The sequence below is a fragment of the Taurulus bubalis genome (genome assembly GCF_910589615.1).
Source record: "Taurulus bubalis genome assembly, chromosome: 1".
NCBI lineage: Eukaryota > Metazoa > Chordata > Actinopteri > Perciformes > Cottidae > Taurulus > Taurulus bubalis.
In genome coordinates, this window is record NC_136589.1 from 6593922 (window position 1) to 6608934 (window position 15013).

Genomic DNA, 15013 nt, shown 5'->3' on the forward strand with positions numbered 1-15013 from the left:
CCACATACCTCAGCTACATCTCGCGGTATCCTCCTCCCTTCTCCAGGACACTGGACAGCGCGCCGGCATCTGGATCAACATTGCGCAGTGACGGTTTTTGTTATGTATGGTTTTATTAGATAATTGAAACTGGCCATTGGGAACAAGCCTCGTTTACTGCATAATGGTCAACCTCTGCTGCCTTTGCTGCGGTGAAATCCCTCTACCCCGCCCCCCTCCGTCGGGCCAGGCGGGACCACCGCGGGATCCCCGCTCCGTGCAGCAGCAGCCCGCTGGCTCCGGCCCAGACGGTGTGGGGCTGAAGGGGACACACAAAGGGGGGACAAAGAAAGCGGATAAGAAGGAGTGAGTTTATAATCACTCTCTCTGACATGCGAAAAGTGCAGCATGCTCTCCTCCGATCCGGACTCTGCGGACTCTGCGGAGGACACGGCGGCCAGCGCTCCCAATGATGCTGAGGGAGAGGAGCAGGAGGAAGAGGAGGAGGACTCGCCAGCTGAGAGTGATGTCCTGGAGGAGGTAGGTGTAATCGTTCATTAGTTTATTTTTAAACAAAACCCTTAAAAATTACACACACACAAATGGCAGTAGTTATCAATTGATCAGCCATACTATTCGAGAAAAGTATTCTTGTTGTGCAATACAACAACAAAAAACTATATTAAGTGCAAGTTCCTTAAGCTTAGTCTGTTTTATTAATTCCTTTAGAACAAAATGCATACAGAAAAAAATGTAGATTTAAAACACATTTGAGTTCTGGGATCACTGGAAAAATAAATATTGACATCCTCTCTGTGCCATTAGAGTGCCAATGCTTCCACCTGCAGCCTCTCTGCTTGATGAAATGGCATAGTCCATTTCACATAGTGGCAGTAGAATCCATTGATGTGGAAAGATACTCTCACAAGTGCATGTATACTATTCCGAAAGAGAGTTGTTAAGCCAGCAAACAATTATTTTTGCAAAGCCTATTTCAAGTTTTGATCAAGTGTACATGCATGTGTCTGTGTTTGCTCCACTATGGCCTCTGTCTTTACTGTCATGGAATAATTACTGTGATTCCATCTGGGGGATTGACTGTGTGCAGCCAGCCATGCACAGATAGTAAGAGAGCATGAGTTGTCTTACCTCAGAGCCATTCTCCATATAACTGCCAGGTCCTATTTTATACTGCGGAGTAGATTAAAGTACAATTTAGTAACAAGCAAACTGTGTCTTTTTCACAAGCGTCCTATTTATCTTCAGCCAACAGAACTAGTTTGTCAGGCATTATATATTTTTTATTGGTATAACCTTAAATTTACATTTTTCTAAGATGAATCTTGCACATCTAAACTGTATATAGTCTGTAATGTCTGCAGTCCAGAGGCCTGGACTACTGAATGCCATCCTCTAGTACACAAGAATTGCATCCGTGTTCCATAAATAACTGAGGTGGAATCCGCAAAGTGACATCCCCATCTCGGTGTCAGCGCAGTAATGGATGGGCTGGTTGTCAGCATAAATTGGTGCACTCCATAAAACACCAGAGGTAGTACAAGAGCACAGGATCTCATGGGGATGATTGTCACCACAAGAACCCAAAATATTAGAAAGTACCATGAAATCATTTAGAAGTTGATAAATGTGACTGACAAATGCAAATTACTTTTGAATGTGTGAAACTTCCAAACTAAGAGATGCACACATTAAAAGTGTCAGTCCTGGTTTGCTCTCTTTGTGCACAAAGGGTTACACTCAAGCTTATTTTACTGTTGGTGTTACTGATGAGAGCTTGAGGCCATTGTGTCTTTGCTGAATGTGCTCTTTCTGTTTCTGTTCTCTTGCTCTCTAGCTAACCACCCAATACTCAGCAGATAGATGTAGATCAGAGGTGTGTGTGTGTGTGTGTGTGTGTGTGTGGGTGTGTGTGTGTGTGTGTGTGTGTGTGTGTGTGTGTCCTTAAGCACTGCTTTTTCTTGACTAAAAATATCAAAATTAGAATAAAAAATACTACATTCCATGTTAAAAGTGCAACAGAATGTATATTATTACAATATTATTTAATTATATTTACAGATGGGTTACTATATCAGCAGCATTTTTCCTGGTGGAGCTCATTTTAATTATTTTACATACAATACATACATGCGGGTCATATTTCAGTATATTCATTTTATACTGTATATAATAACAATTGTCATGTATAGTAATTCCAAGTTCAATGTATACACTATACATTTAGTCATATTCAAACACTCTGTGCACAAATCATACATGTGTGTCATTGGAGCGGCATCTAACAATAATTATTAGTTTTATTTTTTCCGTTATCAATTACTATCTTATGAAGTTTTTTTCACTACTTATTATCTATAAATATCAGAAAGATATCCAAAGTGACATCTTAAGATTTCTTGTTTTGTTTTTTACCAACAGTCCAAAATGTAAAGGTATTTCATAAAAACAAAACATTAAACAAGGAAAAGCAGTGAATCCTTACATTTGGAACCAGAAATATTTTGAGTTTATCCTTCATGAATGAGGTAAATGTTTAATTATTTTTCATTTTCTGCTATTTATTCCGTGACTGGGGCGTAATTTCTGTTCAAGGTGCCTCTATTAAAAGATAAGCAGTAAGCAATTGAAACACAGAAACATGTGTGTTGCTGATCAGGCTCTAATACAATGAATTTTAATCTCCAAAGTTTTTAGCAATTGTGCCTACATATACCCAAGTGCTAACGTGTGATATTAATGTGACAACTTTACCAGGTAGTACATTCGCCCATGTGCAATATAAATTAAATTAATTTCAGAGAAAGATGTGTGAAAACATCTCAGTTAATATTTATATGTCAGCTGCTTTGAATCACGGACGAGCAGAGACATTGGAAGGTTTAATTGACTTCCTCTGAGCTTTCTTTAGTTTGATTTACTTTGTGCTTAGGTATGGGAAAGCTTAGCAGTCCATAGTGGAGTCACGTTCATTTGCATTTCTTCTGCATGTCACCGCCAGATTTCATGGCCTCATTGCTTTAAGTACCTTTTTCTCATTACTCTCTCTCTCTCTCTCTCTCTCTCTCTCTCTCTCTCTCTCTCTCTCTCTGCAGCAGTGTCCAGTGAAGCAGTCCCTGGGTGCTTGCATCTGCCGGGAGTCCCATTGGCGCTGCCTGTTGCTCTCTCTGCTCATGTACGGCTGCCTGGGCGTGGTGGCCTGGTGTCAGCTGACCCGGGTCACCAAAATCCGCTTCAACTCCGCCCTAACCTCCTCCTTCACGGCCTCTTTCACCTCCTCCCTGCGGGGGGCCTCTGGAATGACCGTTGGAGGACACTCAATGATCTACCACGACAGCCCCTGCTCTGACGGATACATCTACATCCCTCTGGCCTTCCTGCTCATACTCTACGTCTTGTACATGGTGGAGTGCTGGCACTGCAGAGCCAGGAGCGAGCTGCAGAGCAAAGCAGACGTGGACAATGTGTATGAGCGTGTGCTGCGGATGAGAGAGGCCCAACCTTGCATATGGTGGAAGGCTATCAGCTACCACTTTGTGCGAAGGACTCGGCAAGTCACTCGATACCGTAACGGGGATGCGTACACCACCACTCAGGTGTACCATGAGAGAGTCAACACCCACGTGGCTGAGGGTGAGTTTGACTACAGCCACTGTGGGATGAAAGATGTATCGCGTGACCTCACAGGCTTGGAGGGGCATCCGGCAACTCGCCTGCACTTCACCAAATGCTTCAGCTTCACAGAGGCCAGTCCAGAAAATGATTACCTCAACCAGAGAGCTAGGTTCTTCTCTGAAATTGAGGGGTTGGACGAATACATGGAGGCCAGGGAGGGGATGCAGCTGAAGAATGTGGACTTCAGAGAAAACCTAATAGCCTATATAGATCCAGATAGGATGCCTTGGTACACTTCCCAGGTTGCCTTCTGGCTGACAGCTCTGCTGATGTTGTCCTGGCCTCTGAGAGTGCTGATAGAGTACCGCACTGCTTATGTGCACTACCGCATAGAGAAACTATTTGGGTTAGAGTACAGACCCTCTCCTCGAGATGAAGACAGGCCTTTGGGGAATAATACTGGTTGTGTTATTCCAAGAGTAGACACACTGGACAGCACTGAACTGGAGTGGCACATACGATGTAACCGCCAGGTGATTCCCAGCTACTCAGAGGCCATGCTGATAAACTTGAGCACAGCAGACTCAAACTCATTACAAGACGCCGAGTGCACCTCGTCCTCAAACTGCTTCCTTCTGGACAGCAGCCAGACTGCTCAGAGTTACGGCGCTCTGCAAAGCCAGGAGGACTGCGAGCAATGCAGGGAGCCGAACGGACGAGGTGATGGAGGAGGCGGGAGGAGGACCATCACCAGCTCCAGCTGCTCCTCCATCTTCTCCTGCCGGGGAGCGCTGCTCCACTCGCACCTCTCCTCGGACACGTCTCGGTTCTCTCTCTGCCGCATGTACGGCTCCCATCGCACCGTGTCTCTGTGGAGGAGCCACAGCAGCAACCTGACGGACCCCTGCTGCATCGACGAGCAATGCTGCCAGTCCGACTCCAGCCGGCTGGCGCTCAGCGATAGTCCGCCGACTTACAGGGACGCCCGGTTCTTCCCAGTTCTCATTGTGCATCGGTCTGAGGGCTGTGGCAGCGAGGACGGGAGGGAAGTGAGGCGGTATTACGTACGCAGAGGGTCGTCCTGTGTGGAGACGGATCTGTGAAGGGCACAGAGACACTTATTGATGAGTCAAGATATATCAAAACCAGTAATGATGGATGGTGTTGGTCACTGTTTGCTCCATAGACAGAATTACATTAATGAAGATTTATCGAGCTCTTTCAAAAATATTCCACTGAAGTGACGGAATAGTCACTTCTATTTTGTAACACAGTCGCCAAAATGTCAAAGAGTCCTCGTATTGAATTGCACATGTCAATATGATTACAGTTAAATTGTCTCTATGAAAACAGACACAGGTAGTGACTCTAAACGCATCACCTCTGCAGTGTCGTACCCTCCTGGTTGCAGCAACAGTCTGTCAGTTGCAGTGTGTATAATGATAATAATAATCTGATCACATGGTGCAGACATGCCACTGAGACATGAAAACTGCACGACGTCGGCATCCGACTGTTTTCATCATTCACATTTCTCAAAAATCACAGGATGCAAAACTTCACCGGTTCTTACATTGACTGTGTATGTGTTATTATACGTGTGAGGATGTGCTACTTAGAGGTAAGACTAAAAGTTGCATGTCATAAGCTATTGTCTTTTTACTTGATTTATAGAGAAACCAAATACATGGTTTTTTTCTATTTTTGTTTTTCCAAATGCTTGTATTAATCAACTAATTTGAGTAAATAAAATGCTATGTTATTCCATTCAATCTGACATGGTACAAGTCACAATACTGTTGGACAAAAATAATTCGTCAGGACTACTTTTATTGCTTACATTTTAACATTCAGTTCATGTTACTCATTATATCCCTCATCAATAAAAGCGTTGTGGTGTTTAAGTCATACACTGAATCATATCACTGTGTGGCAAATTTCTATATTTCAATTTAAGTTCACAAACTAATGTAGACGGCCCCTGTTGTGTGTGCTCAAGAAGAAGAAGAAGAAGAAGAAGAAGAAGAAGAAGAAGAAGAAGAAGAGAGATGCTTTTCTCCTGGTCATGTTGATCTGAGGTGACAGATCCTCTCAGACTCTCAGCTCACTGGCTCCTCAAGTACAACGAGAAGGAAAGAGGCACTGGAGCGACTACGCTGACATTCACTGTCTTCAACCAATAACCATTTTTTTGTGGTTGCTAGAAAGAGTGTGGTTGGTACAAATAAATAATTTATGTAAGCAAAAGTTGAAATGCAGCATGTAGTTTGAACTAGCAAGACTTTTATTATGATTAAAGCAATAATACATAAATAAATACTCCATTACAAGTAAAAGTACAGCAGTATTATCAGACCCAAATAATTGTAAAATGTTAAATACTACACAGTATATTACTTTTCTGGATTATTATTACCAATGTATGAATGAGTATGTAGCATTGTAATGCTGTTGCAGGAGTAGTTCAAGCTGTACCAATGCATCATGTTTAAAAGATGACCGTGAAAATCTGAATCTACAAAGTAACAACAGCTGTCAAAAGCATGTAGCATATCGCCCTGGTCTTTCTTTCTGCTGACCACTAGATGCCACTATTACATTACATTTAGCTGTCGCTTTTATCCAAAGCGACTTACAATAAGTGCATTCAACCATGAGTATAAACTCAGAACAACAGAATCAAGAAAGTACGATTTAAGTTAAACTAGAAAATGCTATAAGTAAGTGTCATTTAAGTGCTGCTAAAGTGATACTATTGCTCATATTGTTATATATCTCTTCATGGGTATTTCAACAGTAAAGAAAGATTTAAAGAAAGAAAGACAGAAAGAATTAAAACTACTTCTCAATTTTCCTCAGCGGATGAAGTTTTAGCTCAGGAGAAACTTCAGTGAGCAACATGCAATAGGGGGATGTGGACCGTTGAAAGGCCCAGAAAAAGCTAGTAAGTGGACCTTGAGTTAAGAGCTTTTGTCAAACCTCTATTTGTTGCTTTATGATTAGCAAAAACCTATTAGCTAATAATTTGGACTGGATGAATTACATAGTAGTCGTTGTTCTTAAATATGACTGCATTAGAGAATATGAATTAGTCATTTTTAAATAATTATAATTGTAATAACAATTCAAACAAACTACCACATATCCCAGTTACTCAGATATCAGAAGTAGCAATGCAACACTGGGAATACTTTATTGCAAGTAAAAGTAAGTAGATTAGCATCAAAATATAGCTGCTTGAAGTACCAAAAGTAAAAGTTGGCTATTCATTATGTCGAAGGCCTGTTGCAGAATAGTGTATAGACTATATAGCCTACTGGATTACATTAGTGATGCATTAGGTGGAAGGTTATCTTTACATATTAATAATAAAAGTGATTAGTAACTAAAGTTAGCAAATAAGTCAAAGCTAGGCTACAATATTTGTAGTGTAAAGTAGCAGAAAATGGAAGTAATCAAGTATCTGACACGTTATTCAGAAATGCACAGTGTTTGAATAAATGTACTTTCCACCAGCTGTGTCACGTTTTATTGATCGTTTATTAAAAAGTAGCTGGAGTTGTCCGTCTCTGGACGAGGGGTCTGTCCCGCTCCTCTTAAACGCGCGCCCGCTTCCATGACGTCACTTCCCACGCGCGCGATTGCATGCTAACGGCAGCTAACCACACCGACTAAACAGAGGGCGCCTTTCACACTTTGTCAAGACACTGTGGAGCTCAGCGCGTCTTCCCCGCTGACGACCCGGTTCCCCCGCGGTGTGTCGAGTCTCCGACAGCCGGACAGAGGCAGCTGCCGCTCGGTAGAGACGGCCCCCGGTTGTTGACATCCATGACGGGGACGTGTGCGTTGTGCCCGTAGCTCCAGCACGTCACTGGCTCCGCGTTACTTCTCCGCGGAAGTTTATTTCCTCCCTCTGGTATGCATTTAAACCCTCGGTTCGCTCGGACGCGGCCTTAAAGCTGGACCACCACTTTAGTATTTTGGGATGAAGCTGCAGTGTGACGTCGAAGTGCTGAACCGAATGCTCCCCTCGTTTGGGATGAAGAGCCGAGGGAAGGGCACGCGAGCGGTGCTGTCCATCGGGAAGCATTTGGACAAGACGAGTCACCGCAGCAACATCTACATGATGATCTGCACAGCTAAGGACAGAGCAGGCTCCAAGTACAAGGTCAGTGACTGTTGTTGTTCTTGTTGATTGTTTGTACTGGAGGGTTGCTGGAGTTTCCTTTACGTGTGTTATTCACAAGTCTGATCGGTATGTGCAGGATCTGTTTATACTTCAGTCCATCCACCAGAATAAGCCCAGTGGTTGACTTAAGTTGCAAAGTTTCTATTTAAAAAGGAAAGTAAAACATACTGTTCATAATGTTATTGACCTCAAGAGAATGACGAAGAAAAAATCCCCCTCTCTTATATTGGTCTAGGATGTTTGTGGTGCTATATTATTTGTGTTTGAGTTAATGCCCCTTGTTAATACTGTTGTCGTTGTTGGTGTTATTTGTCTCCTTAAACTATCATTTGAAATTGTTTCATATCTGGATGCAATAGGGCTAAATGCATATTTGTTGAATGTAATTAAAACAGTTTGATACACAAAATGGTGCATTCAGTATATAGGTCACATTATAACAAATATTTTCATTGTTTTCATGAAGTATCATTTGATTAGACAGTGCATGTGTTGATCTTCATGTCATACTGTTTGTCAGGTTTCTACCGTAACCTTTTTAAATGAACAGTATCAAACATTGCATTAGCAACACATTCCAGCAACTTTGACTGTTTTGGGTTTTCAGTCAACTCAAACCCATGCCACTTGATAAATGTACTTTTTTATTTATCTATTTATTACTCCTCATCAAATGCTGCCTTCAGGGGCTCTTCGGGAGCTTCTGATTTCAAACGGCCATTTAAATAGCTCAGTAAAAATATACACCTGCATGTGGAGGAAAAGGTTCCAAAGCTTCTGCTATTCTTGCCTTCACTTGTTGAGACCGTGAATCACTCGTGGTTGAGCGGTCATGTGTTCCCGCCCTATAGTTGCGTTGTGTGTTTTTCCATCACTGACATTTGCCAATTTTCTCTTGCAGCTTAAAGACAACATAGAGAAGTTCTTTACTTGGTTTGTGGAGGAAGGAAAGGCCACTGTGAGATTAAAGGAACCTGCTATTGACATTTGTTTGAGCAAGGTACAACTTCCGACATGGTGTAATTACAGTGTTTATAAGTTGTTGTTGTTTTCTTTACCAGATTTGCAGGTTCATGGATGAAGCAACTTCAAATCGTATTTCCTTGAATGAAATGTCCCAAGGCTCAACCTAATTGTTCATCAGCAGACAGATGCAGTCAGTTGTTTTGACTGCAGCTGATGCCTGGACAGTCACCATAGCAGCCTCATTGTTAACAGTTGCTGTAAAGCCCTCCTCTCTGTTTGGAGGGCCGTGGTGACCTTTCACTTATATTCGAACATGGTTCAACCTGCCCTGTTGAAAGAAATGCACTCCCACACACACACACACACACACACACACACACACACACACACACACACACACACACACACACACACACACACACACACATATATAGCATGGAAGCAGGGGGGAACAGAATGTCCTACATTGAGGGAAATGTGGAATACAAACTTCAATCAACCTACAGCACCACCGTTTTTTAAAATCACAAATCCATTTACATACATTTAAATGAACACCCCTGATATGTCTTTGGATTTTTTTTGGTTGACGGTCTATTATTTTGGACTGCATTGGATTGTACAGGTGTTCATCATGTTTATTTAAACAAAGTGTCAAGATATTCCAGGCCTGTAAATTGAGATATCTCAAAGAATCTAGTCATACACAATCACCTGAGACTGCTTTTTCCTCTGACCTATGAATCCGTTAATCCACCAGTATCTTCATCTATTCATTTATTTGCAGGCGGATGCAAATAGCTTGAAGAACTTCCTCTCAGCGGCTCGTCTGGCAGACAGAGGAAGTGACGCCAGTAGCCTTCCTCTCTCCACGCTCACTCCTGTTCGCGCCAGAGATGTAGAGCAACCCAAGAAGAAGCTCAGCATCGTGTCCAAGAAAGATTACCCCCTCACCTCCAGCTTCCCCTACTCTCTGGAGCAGCTGCAAGTCTCCTACTGCAAACTGTCACGGGTGGACATGCGGATGCTGTCACTTAAAGGTAGAATGAGCCGACGGGGTTGTTAGCTGCACACTGAAACTTATATTTTGATTTCCAGTCTGTTTCTGAATTTAACTCCCTTTTTGTTTTTATAGAGAAGATTAGATGGCATTAATAAGTTAAAGGTTATTGATTTGATGTTATGCAATAAATAATGGCTGGATTACCCACTTTTAAATTGTAGTATTTTTCTTTGTTTTTGTTTTTGCAGCACTCCGCAAGCTAGACCTCAGTAACAACCACATCAAGAAACTCCCCGCCACCATCGGGGACCTCGGCTGCCTATCTGAGCTCATCCTGCACAACAACCACCTGGAGGCCTTCAGCGAGGCCCTCTGCCTGTCCACCCTGCAGCGGACCCTCCAGCTCCTGGACCTCAGCCAGAACCGCCTGCAGTCCCTCCCTGCTCAGTTCTGCCAGCTCAAGGAGCTGGTGAACCTCAAGCTGGACGACAACGAGCTCGTCTGTTTGCCATTCCACGTGGGCCGACTCTCGAAGCTGAGGTTCCTGTCAGCGGCGCATAACCAGCTAGCCATGTTGCCCTCTGACTTCCGTAAACTTAGTCTGGAGAACCTGGACCTGTTTGGGAATCCGTTTGTCCAACCTAACCCTCTGGACCACAAAATGAATCTTACATTCCCGCTTCCACTCCAAGAGATGGCTTCCAGAGCTGTGGCCAACCTCAGGTTAGAATTAAACATGTCCGGTATGTCACACTGTGTTGTCCCTGTGGCTCTTACAGCGACCTCCTCATTGTGTCCTTTCTTATTCCCCTCGCAGGTTACCGTACGGTCCTCACCTCATCCCTGCCCACTTGTGTCGGGACCTAGAAGTTGCCAAGAAGTGCGACTGCGGCCGCGTGTGCATCAATTTCTACATCAAGACGGCGGTCAGCATGAACCTGCACCAAGTCTCTCACACGGTCGTCCTGGTGGACGACATGGGCGGCACGGACGCTCCGGTGCAGCAGCACTTCTGCTCCCTCTCTTGCTACTCCGAGTTTTTAGACAACTCGCTCCAGAGAGGAATCAGATGAGGAAGAGCAAACTCTTTTGTTTGACAGGAAAAAACTGCTGGAAATTGCTGTGGATTTTTGCAATAGATTGCAAGTTAAGAGATACTGTTGGAGGATACAGTCTTCTGGTAATGCCTTCACACGAAAGGAGAATATTGACTCTATTACGCTTTTTAAAAGTGCTTGAAGCAGCTGGTTTTACAACTTATATTGCACTTCCTTTCTTCCCTGCTCCACCTGCACTGACTTTATGTAATGATAGCGGGCAGCCACACTGATAGAACACGAACGTTTGTCATTGCTGCCGGTAAACGTCATGCATCGTCTTTCCTGTTCTTCCCGCCTCTTTGAGCGCACTGTAGGCTCCCCTACTGACCGGCTTCTGCAAAGCAGGGAATAAAGAAAGTAGATTAATTGGAGTTTCTTCCTGAACACAGTGCCTCAGGGTCTGTGAGCATTGGCGAAAGGGAGTTGTTTTTTACTGTGCTAATGAATCTACAAGTTTTATATTCACGTGAAAAAAAGCAATAAAATAATTCACATTGTTGTCCCAAGGATTTTATTCTACATTGAAATGACTTATGCGTCATGTATTTGAATTAAGTGATTGAAAAGAACAGTGAGGTTTTGAGAATAAGAACATTCAGTATTGTTTAAATAAACAGAATAACTTCCATTCAAACCTGTATGTGATACAGGAAATACCTCACAGCCTCTGGACCTCAGTCCAGCTCATACATCAGGGAGTTCTGGAAGATGAACCCAGCAGAGGTGGAATGGTCGCTGATGATCGTTTCGTTTCCATCTTTATCAATTTCCCTTAATAACACAGGTGGTGGCTCGTTATCGTGCTTTGGTTTGTGGAAGATTTGCACCCTTGGCGGGTCATCTGGGTCGGTACTCTTCCTCTCATCCTGCTCCATGTTCTGGCTCTGAGCTTCAGCAGCTGTGGACATTTGGGATTCCTCACCTGATTTGTGATTTAGAAATGCAGCGTCCGCTTCCACCTACAACAGAAAAATATATACAGCTTAGTTTGACCCCACGTTTACATCCTCGTCTCTGACTTTTCAGGACTTATCTCACCTCTCTGATGTCTGTCAGGTTGACTCCTCCCTCTTTTTCTATGTATTTTAAATGTTCAGCAGGGATTAAACCAAGCTGGTTATCTGTTTCAGGTGTGGCCTCAAGCCTGTTATGATCACCAGGCAAGGAGTTTTCTTCTTCTACAGAAACATCAACAGTACACCGTTGAAAACCTAGACCAGAGTCCTCGTCTTCAAGTTGCTGCCTTTTCTGTCGGTTAGACTTTATAACCTCTTTGTCATTTTCCTGTTTCTGCTCTTTCAATATCCCATCCTCGACTTCTAGAATTTCTTCTTCTTCTTCTTCTTCTTCTTCTTCTTCTTCTTCACTATTTTCTCCTTCCCGCGTTTCCTTCTCTTCCACTACCCTTTCGTCTCCCGCTACGCCTTCCTCCTCTTCCCTCATCCGCTCCTCTCCTTTCTCATGACCTCTTTCACCCTCTTTGTCAGCTTCCTCTCCCCTTGTCTGCTGCCTAACATCCTCCTCAACAGCTCTTTGCTCCTCGCTGTTTTTGCTTTCCTGCTCCTTCTCCTTCCACTCATCCTCCTCGCCCACCTCTTTTTTCTCCTCCTGACTCTCATCATCACTAGCACTCGCCAGAGCAGTGAAATTGAAGGCCTCGTCAGAAGGAAGAACCGACAGCGTGACTGTGAGCTGTCCTCTCTGTTTGTTGAACTTGGCCTCTCCTTTATCTTCATCCACAGGGTAGGCCAAGGGCAGCTCCAGTCTGTAGGCCGGTTTCTTGGACGCCAGCAGCAGCTGCCTCTCTTTCACCTCGAGGCTGGCGTCTGAGGCCGCCTTCAGAAGGGGCATGGCGACGGTCACCACTATCTCTTTGGGCCTGGGGCTTTGGGCGGAGTCTCTAGCGTATCTGAAGTCCTGGAGATCCACGAAAGATCGATATTTTACTGTGTAGTTTGGCTTGGTGGGCTCTTTGACTTTGTCATGCTCGTGGCTTTTGAGTTCAGCGTCACTGCTGTTTTCCATTGCAGCTGATTCTGTGGGCTTCATTTGCAGGGACGTGGAAGGTCTTTTGTCATCCGGGTATGGGAAGGCAAGAGGGTCCGGCTCCTCTGAGGGCTCCTTGGATTTGTATCCAGGGATGGGTTTTCGGAGGACACAAGGCTGAAGGGCGCCCTTGTATTTAGTGCTCATCTCCCTCACATTGTTTTTATCCAGAGTCACTTTGAAAGCGTTCTGGATTCCCTGAATGGCCGTGCTGTCCACCATGTCCATGAATCTCTTGTTTTTGCTTGCCATGTGGACAGTGTCAGGGTGGAAGATGACATCATGGATCTGGATCTTGTTCCCTTTGGGGTCTGTGTCTTGTCTCCCCGGGGGCAGACTGTGTGGCAGGGACCAGCACTGTCCTCTGCGGCCGTCCTCCGACACCCCGCATTTACATGCGGGCTTTCCAACGTGTTCACTGGCGCAGATGTTGATGAAACACTTCTGCTTGCCGTCCACACTCGTCCTGAGAGACCGAAACGGTTTCGGGTGGATGAACTCGATCGTGTTTCCTCTCTCCTGCTCCAGGAGTTTGATCTCCTCTTCGTACCTTTTCTTATTCTCGGGGTCCGACAGTTCACGCGCGTAATCGCGCAGCATTTCCCCGAATTTCTCGTCTTTGAGCGCTTTGGTCAGCCGGTCCACTTCCTCCACCGTCATGTCGAGTTCTCGCAGCTTATCTCCAGCCTCCATGCTGACGACGACGAGGAGAAATAAACGTCCTAAACGTCCTAAAAGTGGGTCCAGAAGCGAAGTGAGCTAATTAAAGAAGTGGCACGAGCTGTTTTTGGTGTCGTTTTAAATGTCCGTGTGTTTAGTTTCTGGCCTCCTCGTTCGGTTGATGTAACCATAGCAACATGAAAGTCTTTGGTGCAACAAGGAAACTCTTCCCTGTTAAACTTTTTTGTGTGTGTGCCTCGTTTAGATCCGACAGAATTTGATAAATTAATGAAAATATTTAACTGGATAAATATAATCTAAAAATAATTTAATTCAAAATAATAGTTGACAAAAAATAAATTGTGCCTTGGCTGATAAAAACACACACACACACCTGCAGTGTTTTGTTGTGTTATGATTGATTGATTGATTGATTGATTGATTGATTGATTCATTACATGTATGTATTTGTACCTTTTGGCACTGCAAATTATAAGACAATTTTCACAGCGGATATTTTGACAACTCAAACGGAAACATATTGCTCTAAATACCCTTAAAGTTATTTGAAGATCTCGTTTATTACTGCCAACCTCGGTTAAAATTAGTGGATTATTAAAGAAGAATAGCCTTTAATACAAGTAAGCTGCATTGTGTTTTGAGACCACACAGACAGCTTCTTATCTATGTCTAGTCTGTGAACATATATTATGTGTCAATTTGACCTGCAAAACTATGCACAAAAAAACATGAAAAAAACATATTCACAATTTGATGTTTAATGACACGTCATTTAAATTATGAGCGTATGAAGCTTTTTCATTTCTATGCTTTTTAATTCATATTATGTTAGTACAAAAAAAAATAATGTCAGGTGTATATGTAGTGATGCAAACAAAATGTCTTTGAGTTTGGGTTCTTAATAACAAGTACAACATCAATAAATGCACACAATCCAGTAAAACATGTTTTGCAATGCGCAATCAAATGTGAAATGGATTATGATCACCTATACTATTAAAACTAGGATGTTCTGGTGTAAATAATGAAATTACATTAATTGGCCGCAAGATGTCGCTGTCGATCGCTGCTCTAGTGGCAGAGAGCCAGTGAAGAAGTCGGTCAGTAAGGCGAAGGGGCGGATATGCAGGAAAGAGAAGTGATTGGTCGCACCCCCGACTGTTCATTTTTCTCACTGTCTGATTGGAAGGGGTGTGCTGTTACTGGGTGTGGGACCACTGCTTGCGAATGTGTAGGTGAGAGGGAGGGAGAGAGGATGGAGGCAGGAGGCAGCACACAGGACCGCTCTGTGGTCCAGCAGCATCCATACGGTTTCTTTTTATTTACTTTATAAAATTCCCTCTTGCATCCTCCCAATTTCTCCAGCTGAAAATGTCTTCTATGTTAATAATGTATATGACCAAGGATGCCCTAGAC

General features: G+C 43.6%; 3 protein-coding genes across 3 annotated transcripts; 2 read left to right on the forward strand and 1 right to left on the reverse strand.

Moving 5' to 3' along the window:
- Nucleotides 1-387: 387 nt before the first annotated feature.
- LOC306733910 (transmembrane protein 151B) lies at nt 388-4715 on the forward strand (the record flags this gene model as incomplete). The annotated part of the gene is made up of 2 exons (XM_079215221.1): nt 388-519; nt 3093-4715. 2 exons carry the CDS (start codon nt 388-390, stop codon nt 4713-4715), a joined length of 1755 nt encoding a protein of 584 aa, XP_079071347.1.
- Nucleotides 4716-7597: 2882 nt separating this feature from the next.
- Nucleotides 7598-11363, forward strand: lrr1 (leucine rich repeat protein 1; the record flags this gene model as incomplete). Its single annotated transcript, XM_079226253.1, has 5 exons — nt 7598-7780; nt 8703-8801; nt 9555-9807; nt 10019-10493; nt 10588-11363. The coding sequence occupies 5 exons, from the start codon at nt 7598-7600 to the stop codon at nt 10841-10843; spliced, it is 1266 nt and encodes a 421-aa protein (XP_079082379.1). The 3' UTR covers nt 10844-11363.
- Nucleotides 11364-11544: 181 nt separating this feature from the next.
- Nucleotides 11545-13609, reverse strand: dnaaf2 (dynein axonemal assembly factor 2; the record flags this gene model as incomplete). Its single annotated transcript, XM_079229235.1, has 2 exons — nt 11545-11829; nt 11909-13609. The coding sequence occupies 2 exons, from the start codon at nt 13607-13609 to the stop codon at nt 11545-11547; spliced, it is 1986 nt and encodes a 661-aa protein (XP_079085361.1).
- Between the last annotated feature and the right edge of the window lie 1404 nt (nt 13610-15013).